Genomic DNA, 9,476 nt, shown 5'->3' on the forward strand with positions numbered 1-9,476 from the left:
ATCTAACGAACGTTCTTTGAAGATTAGGCAGTTCTTCCATTTACGCAGTACCGGCGGAAGGGCCGAGCGAGCCGGGCGACCGCCCGGGGCGCCAAAATTTAGGGGAGTTTGGGGGGCGCCAAAATTCTTGCTAAATTTATATTATTGTAAACGGTGAACTAAAAATTAACTTTTTCATAAATTGTGTAGCAACATTGGTTACTACCTCATGCCATAGGCCTTACTCTTTATAACAACCCCGTTTTTTTTTTCTTGAATCTCCTATAAAGGAAATCCCTTCACCTTATTTAAAATGAAATGAAATCTTTGAGTTTTACGTCCCACGGTTATGCCGGTTAGGCTAAAGGAGACGGTGATGATGAGAGATGAGTGAAATGGTGGAATGAAGAAAGTGGGAGGAAACGGGAGAACCCCGAGAAAACCCACGAGCACGGTGTTTGTCCACCACAAAGTTCACTTGGCGCTTCACCTTATTTGTCTATAAAAAAATCTCCGCTGACAAAGCTAAAGGCTATTGTTGAGAGTTGGGAGTTTTGAGCAACAATAACACGCTCTGACACTTACAACCGCCGCGGTGCCGACAATTGCACTCCTTGCGACAAAGTTATGTCGGCCGCTCTAACAATACACACAAACAATATTGAGTTATCGGCAACCAAAAAGAAATTAGTCCTGTTTGTACTGTCAAATGTTTCGTGAAAGAAAATTATAAATCAGAAGTCATGTACATGTAGTGCAGGCTTCATGGTGTGCGTGTTCTTCTTTTGTCTCCTGAATTTCGACTCTTAGTAGAAGAATCGTTGCGTTAATGTGTTCTTTATCAACATGTCGGAAAAAAAGAAGCCCTCTGGAAATGTATACAGAAAAAGAAGAGCACAATTAGCGGCTGAAAATGAGAAACAGGCAGCAGCATTAAAGAAATTCTTTCGTACTCCTGAAACAGACAATAATGGAAATGAAAACGTAGAACCAGAGAATGAGGAAACCAGCAAGAAATCAACAAATATTCCAGAAGATAACAACACAGTACAGGTAAGTAGGCCTACATTACGTAACGTATTTTCGTTTTATTACGTTTAATAGAGAAAAGGTGTTTACACACGTTGCGTCTTAGCAGGCTGGGGTGGGTAGGGTGGCGGCCTCTCACATAGGCGGCGAACTTCAGGCTCAAAGAAAGTTCTTTCCCAATTGATACAAGTAGCAATAATTACATTCTATACCAACATTGATGCTTGATACATGTACCAAAGCGATAAGACTTTTACTCGTTAGATGTGTATTAACCAACTTTAGCTGTATTTCAAGCATTCATCCATTAATTAAGTAGAGGGCCTCCATGCTCCATAGTCTAGAGGTTAAAGCGTTGGACTCATGTCTACGTGCTCCTGGGTTCAATCCCCGGACTTTCCGCTTTTCAACGGCAGGAAAACTGGGGAGTCACATAAATAAAGATATGACGGTCACTTGGCCTGCAAAGCTCCTAATACGCCTGTTGGCGGGTAGTGACACGACCGGCTGACCCGCGTTCTGTTATCCAGGTGGATGAATTTTTACCACTCGCTATCAGATGGCGTTGGAGCAGGCCCAGGATCTATTGGTCTGCCGTGCCAGTGATTATTATTATTATTATTATTATTATTATTATTATTATTATTATTATTATTATTATTATTATTATTAGTATTAGTAGTAGTAGTAGTAGTAGTAGTAGTGGTAGTAGTAGTATCGTCTACTAACTAGAATTCTGAAGAGTTAAAATGAATGATTGTTACCGTTAACAGATCCTCGTGGAGTTTCGCTATCACAAATTTTGCAATAGACCCATTATTTCATAAACATATCGTAAATAAGTAACATGTACCAGTGTAAGACTATATAGATTGTTTCTATCCAATACGATTAACGTGACTTTAAAAAAAGTGTTCGGGCCTCGGCAGCTAATTTGAATGCATTCGCATCTATTTTATGAATGCGCTGATTCTTGATGATGTTCACAACACAAAGTTGTTAATTAATACGGAGAGAATTTAATTTTTATGTACAGTTAGCAAAAGAAAAAATGAGGCCATTCTTACCTAGATTCTGTAAGAATCGCCCCATTTTTTTGTTTTCTTAACTGTACATTTTCACAATGAACACGGAATATGTAGATTCAATATTTATACACAGTTATTTTATCATTTATGCATTTTCTTCACCTTTAGAATACAAATTAAATATATATTTTTTCTTTTAAGAAAATAAACTTTATTTGTAACGTATTAGTTCTTTTCCTTTCCACAGGTAGATCGATCGATTACGAGCATTTCGCAGGAGGAAGAAGAACAATTGAAATCGGGAACAATTGACATACGAAACGAAGATGGATCAGCATTTCCACAGGAAATTGTAATAGACGTAAGTTAAACATTTTGCTATTTGAATAAACATACAATTGCATGTTGGTTGAATATCTTTCAATTACAGCATTGTGTAAAACATAAGAGGAAATGCAGTGAAACATAATTACTTTTATTATTAGAGTACATTGCAATTCGACAGGCATAAATTATAAATTCGACAGACCGACAATTGTTTCTAAATATCTTGTACCAATATGTTCATGACGGCCTAGCTTCTGTATATATATATATATATATATATATATATATATATATATATATATATATATATATATATATATATATATATATATATATATATATATAGTTAGCTAGTGGGAATAATTAACTATGTCTCACTTTCCATGAAGCATATACAATATTATTGATTTTCTTTGGTTTAGATTGACGGGTGTTGTAGATGAATGGGTCATTTCGACCTAAACTCGGGATATAAATCGAATTATTATTTTTGTAACAAATAAGCAAGCAGTAGAACTGATTAGAGACTTTTCACTAACTGACATTTTTTAAAAAAATCTTTTAACAGACTATAGTTTGGCCACATAAATTTTACTGTAATTATTTTTCTTAATCTATTAGAAAAATGAAAATACTGAGGTTCAAACTGTATATGCTTTTGTACTGTAATATAAGAAAGCTCATAATTTGCCTGCTATTAGTAATTAATTTATGATGATGATTGGTGTTCTTCCCGGAGGCATGTGTTTGACCCCGAAGGTCTGTCAGCAAGGTGAAACCATGGTGGTTTTGCATTGCTTTCCATGGGATGATGATGACGTTCTAAGGGCGGGATCCGAATCACTTGTGTCCTCACCGAGAATCGAACCCGAGCTCCCTTAGTTATAAGGCGATGAGCTTAACCAGTCGTTCTGTGGAGACACCAATTAAATTATAACATGCCAAATATATAAACAATCAATCAAAAACATCTTTAGGGTCACACTTACTCAATTTTTGGAATTCATTTCTTGTGTCTAGGTGCATAATATCACTGTATTCCGTTCAAGTTGCTTTGACGGAAGACATATGGGATAACATTTTTTTTTAAAAAAAAATAATAATATGTAATATTTATTGCCTTAGTGGTTGAATGACTAGCAGACTCACATTTGATGCAAGAGTTAGCGGATTCTATCCCCCAAGGCTTTTTATATTGAGCATCACAAGGAAATCGGAAAGCTTTTCAAGTAATAAAGTACCAAACTCTAATCCAGAAAGCGCCAAAACATTACGATGCAAGCCAACTAACTTATCACATACCAACCCACCACATTTAAAGAGAAAGAAAAAAAAGGACACAGTCAGTGGTGTTTCGGAGCTTAAAAAACAGAGTTTAGTTTTAATTAGTGTATAATAATGTGCATTATTTAAAGAAAATACAGATAGTAAGAAATACAAACTTGCTAAGAACAATGTTCAAAGAAATGCTGTTTTCAAAGTTGCATATTTGTTAGGTTGTCAGCCACGAATATGTTTGTATCCCGGTTGATCTGGTCGTTCATTACTGATTCAACTTCGTAAGAGGCATTTGTGGAGCCAATCAGGGTCAAGCCATTTAACCACATTACAGCACTTCAATGCTAAAACCGAGAATCCTGGGTAGGGCTTCAGAAATTCTGGGCAGATTCTCCTATGTATACAATAGAACATGACGTGGACGTCTTATATTCGCACGAAACCTGTATTTATTTATTTATTTATTTATTTATTTATATCTCACATCTATCGGAGGCTTATTGGTCATGCGCCATTCTACGTTTTGTGTTTATCCCCGGATGATCTAGCTGCTTGAATATCCCCCACCCCCACCCTACCCATCTTCGGTGCAAGCCTACCATCCTTAAAAATTATGAACGCAATTTTAAAAATTACATTCAAGTTTTAGTCACTTATTCTTTGTTAGAAGACAATGTTTAAAATAAATTTAACATTATTTTCTACTGACTTTTTTTTTTTTTTTTTTTTTTTTTTTTGCAGGTGTTGGAATCACAACCAATCGATCTTGATGATCCAGGAAATTGGCCAGAACATATTACGGACAGAATGCGTCAGATACTTGTTAGACGAGGTCCAGTTCAAGTCTCCAAACGAGAGTTCCCAGTAAACAGCGAGGGTCGGCGATTTACTACAAGTAACTACAAAAGACGTCTGCACAATGGAGAAGAAGTTGCTCGTAGTTGGCTTATTTATTCAGTGACTAAGGATGCAATATTTTGTTTCTCTTGCCGTCTTTTCGGTGGTACTACAATGTCACTCTTTTCTCGTGAAGGTTTTTCGGATCGGAAGCATATATCCGGACTGTTATCAGACCATGATAGATCTTTGACTCACATGAAGGCTATCCAATCGTGGTTTGAACTTGCAAGCCGATTACAGTCAGGTAAAACAGTTAACGCTGAAAACCAAGCAATTATTCGCAATGAAACTGAGCATTGGAAAGAGGTTCTCAAACGACTGCTGTGTATAATTCAGTTTCTTGCTTCCCAGAACTTGGCATTTCGTGGTCAAAATGACATTATTTACTCAAGAAACAACGGCAATTTTCTCAAACTAGTTGAGTGTATTGCACAGTTTGATGTTACTATGGCTGAGCATTTGCGACGAATAACATGTAAAGAGACACATGTACATTATTTGAGCAAGGACATTCAAAATGAAATAATTGAACTCCTTGGGTCAAAAATAAAAGATAAAATTTTGACTGGTCTAATGAAAGCGACATATTATTCCGTAATATTAGATTGTACACCATACGTAAGTCATACAGAGCAAATGACTAATTGTTCGTTTCGTGAAGGTAGAACTGGGTAAGGAACCATCCATTGTAGAACATTTTTTGAGATTTTTGTGCATAAATGATTCTTCAGGAGAAGGACTAACTACCACTATTTTGGAAGAATTAGAAAAACTGAAAATTCCTCTCTCAAACATGCGCGGCCAAGGGTATGATAACGGTGCCAATATGAAAGAAAAGAAAGCACTCAGGCTTTCAAAAAAGAATATTAGATCTAAATAGTCGAGCATTTTTTGTCCCTTGTAGCTCCCATTCATTGAATTTGGTTGTGAATGATGCTGCAATGTGCTGTAGTGAGGCTGTAAATTTTTTTGCTTAATTGCAAGAAGTATACAATTATTTTTCTAGTTCCACATATCGTTGGTCTGTTCTGCAAAAACATATATCCAATTTCACTTTGAAACCTTTTATTGATACTAGATGGGAGAGTTGTATTGATGCTGTCAAATCGTTTCGCTACCAGTTAGAAGAAATTTACGATGCTCTTTTCGAAGCAGCAAAGGACTCAAAGATAGACGTTATGGGCAAAAATAAGGCTTGTTCCCTGGCTAGGAAGCTCCTGAATTTTAAGTTCGTTTGTGTTGTGGTGTTTTGGTATGAAGTTCTTTCTTGTGTTAATGTGGTTAGCCATGTTTTCCAACAAGAATAAGTGGACATTCAGCAAGCAGTTGATCTGCTTAAGAAAACCAAGTGTCGCCTTCAGAACATGCGAAGTGATGAAGGTTTCCAGAATATTTTGGTTGATGCCAAAGTAATTGCTGAAGAGCTCGACATTCAACCACAATTTGAGAATGAACCAAACCTCAGACCTAGAAAAGTCAAACGAAAATTTTTCTATAAATCTGAAGACGAACCGATTAATGATCCATACAGTGCGTTTAAATGTAACTTCTATTTTTGCACATTAGACACAATTATCTGTTCCCTGAATGAAAGATTTCAACAACTGAAGCAGCACAGCGAAATATTTGGGTTTTTGTATGACATCCATCCAATAACGGACAAGGAGTATTTACTAAAGTGTTGCAAGGACTTACAACTATCTTTAACAGACAAAGATCACTGTGATATTGACGGATTTCAGTTATATCAAGAGCTCTTACTTTTACCTTCATTTCTCGGTTCTGAAAGTGGGAGCAAACCGTTGCAAGTACTTACATATATTTGCAAGAACTCCCTTCTTGGGTTATTTCCAAATGCAACTATTGCTCTAAGAATCTTACTAACTATTTCTGTAACCGTAGCTTCAGCAGAAAGAAGTTTATCCAAGTTGAAACTTATAAAGAACTACCTACGATCAACGATGACGCAAGAGCGTCTTGTAGGCCTTTCTATGATGTCTATTGAATGTGATGTTCTGTGTGAGCTTGACACTGATACTTTAATTAAAGACTTTGCAGAGAAAAAGGCACGAAAAGTTAACTTTACTTAGCATTGTAAGCAAGTCAAAGGACAATTTGCATTAAAACTGCATAAAGATATAAAATTATATTACTGGTTGTATTATTTGTATTACGAAATCTTTGTACAATGCTGTTACAAAATATATTTGTATGTTCTTTTGTTCATATATGTGTTCTCTTTCGCAGTTAACAAGGTTGTTTATGTATATATGTGTAAATAAATGCTGTATCGCATTTGCATGCTCATGTGTAAACAATTGTTTCGTATATCGTTAACCAAAACTTACTCTGTGTATTTAACTGACAAAAGTTAAGATCTTACTCAGTTTGATAATCGATTCTTATAATTATAGTTATAGAGTTCAAGGAGTTATCCTTTAAAAGCAGCTATCTGTAAGGTAGTATAGCAAATTTAAACTCAATAATACCAATGGGTTGTAGGGGGCGCCATATGGATTCTTTGCCCGGGTGACATTTCCCCCTTCCACCGGTCCTGCATTTACGCTTCCGTTTCCAGAAAATCCACGCACGTGGTGTCTATCCATCATAAAGTAAGTATGACATTATTTGGGATCGATCTTATGTATACATAAAAGTCGGAACCAGTACTACACATGTTATTGTCGAATAACTCAAGCTTGTGTGCAGCGTTACAAAAATATTTGCTTACGTCTTGTACACGTGGACATAGATTCAAGTCCGTTGGGGACCATAGAACACAGTGGTTCTTAACATACTTTAGCCAAAAATGTGTGTCCCGTCGTTAGGAGCTCAGGTATTCATTTCAGTCTTCCGTAGTAATTATTATTGATAATGTTTAGTACAGGTAATTGCTTTTGTCTTTACGTATTGTTATTTTCTTTATTTTAAAAATATACCCAAATAAATGCGACCATAATTACTGTTATTTGGTATGTAAACGCCATGTTCAATTGATAAAGAACAAACACTTAAAGTTCCGACGTAACTGTAAAAATTTAAAAGAAAGTGGAAGTTTTGGTGTTCGAACTCTCACTCCCAATAGGGTCAATCCATGAACCTGAGTACATTAAGCGTTATTGAGCGTAATCATCATGGCCAAGCGGTTTTCGGCAGCTGGTTGTTTTGATGTCCATGAGTATATGTTCGAACTCCAATAGTCCCACCTTTGTTTATTTACTTTTTTGCTACTACATCGGAATGTTAAATTTTTGTTCTTTATCAATTGTAAATGGCGTTTACATTCAAAGTAACAGTAATTATGGTCGCATTTATTTGGATATATTTTTAAAATAAAGAAAATAACAGTACGTAAAGGCAAAAACAATTGTACTAAACATTATCAATAATAATTACTACGGAAGACTAAAACAAATACCTGAGCTCCTAACGACGGGACTTACAGTTTTGGCTAAAATATGTTAAGAACCACTGCGTTCTATGTCCACGTGCACAAGACGTAAGTAAATATTTTTGTAACGCTGCACACAAGCTTGAGTTATTCGACAATAACATGTGTAGTACTGGTTCCGACTTTTATGTATACATAAGATCGATTACATCTAATGTCATACGGATTTTATGGTGGAAGCCTAAATGGAACAACTGCCTAATCTTCAAAGAACGTTCGATAGATTAACTCCGCATATTGATATTATTATCAGTTGAAATGACACTACACAGGGAAGCTGAACATTTATTATTATTATTATTATTATTATTATTATTATTATTATTATTATTATTATTATTATTATTATTATTATTAAAAGCGTACTTTCCCCATGCAGTAAGCGTCGATGGACCACCGATGGACAACTACCATCTCGCCAAAATTGGCGGCACCGCAGCGATGATTCGCGTGGATCCACTTCCGTTTTGAAAATTATACCACCAGCGGCAGAGATGCGATGAAACGCCAATGAATCACAAAAATTACTCCCGAAAATGTGTTAAATCACCTAAGTGCATGATCTGCTTACATTAAGGTGTCTAAAAAACACTTTTAAAAATTAAAAGAAAACTTCCTGGGGTGAGCGCGAACCACCAACCCTTTGATTACTAAGCGAGTGCTCTTTAAGTAAACGTCGCTTGTAGAGGAATAAATCGTTGAGGTCTTTTGAATGTGGCTAATCAGAGTGCTCCTTTAACTGTGTATATTCGACGATAACCGTTTGGGACCAGTTAAAATCTGCTCGCATTTACAACAAAATGACGCGCTTCTATTTATTTTATTTCATGGTTCTAACATATTCACTTTCAAGTGATCGGTAACAGTTGCAATCTAAATTCAAACAATTATACGCACAATTCGTCAGGAAAAAATAACCTAATATAAATAAATTAAAGAGTTTGTTTGTGTGCTTGTCTGTCTGTGTGCCGCCTTGGAACCAGACGAGTGGACCGACAGTTACCAAAATTTGGTCACAGGTACCTTGGTCGAGACTCCAGATCAAGACGAATTCTTTTTTTCTAAAAAAAAAAAAAAAATCGAACCAGGGGTGTCTCACAGGAGGCAGGCGTTTACTAGCACCAGCCTGGGGACCAGACAAGTTGACCGAGAGTTATATTTTGGACACGGATATCTCGGTAGAGGCCCAGACCAAGGCGAAGGACTTTTATCAAAATGGGAACCATGGGGGTCTCCCGGAGGCGTTTACCGGGACTGACCTCGGGACCATACAAGTTGAACGAGAGTTACCAAATTTTGGTCACGGATACCTTGGTCCAGGCCCCAGACCAACGCAAAGCACTATTGTTAAAATTTGAACCAGGGAGTCTCAGTGGGGACGTTTACCGGGACATGTAAAACTAGTAGAAAATGGCTGATATTACTATCGAATTCAGTTTTCGCTGTCGCTGAAATCAATGGTGAAACTCCGATCGCATTAACTT

At 36.4% G+C, this 9,476-nt stretch overlaps 1 protein-coding gene across 1 annotated transcript; it reads left to right on the forward strand.

Annotated features, from left to right (window-relative positions):
- The first annotated feature begins 5,905 nt into the window (after positions 1-5,905).
- LOC145661602 (uncharacterized) lies at positions 5,906-6,631 on the forward strand. Its single transcript, XM_081726921.1, has one exon. The coding sequence runs from the start codon at positions 5,906-5,908 to the stop codon at positions 6,629-6,631; it is 726 nt and encodes a 241-aa protein (XP_081583047.1).
- The last annotated feature ends 2,845 nt before the right edge of the window (positions 6,632-9,476 follow it).

This window comes from Thermobia domestica, chromosome 10, assembly GCF_964235325.1.
Source record: "Thermobia domestica chromosome 10, izTheDome1.hap1.1, whole genome shotgun sequence".
NCBI lineage: Eukaryota > Metazoa > Arthropoda > Insecta > Zygentoma > Lepismatidae > Thermobia > Thermobia domestica.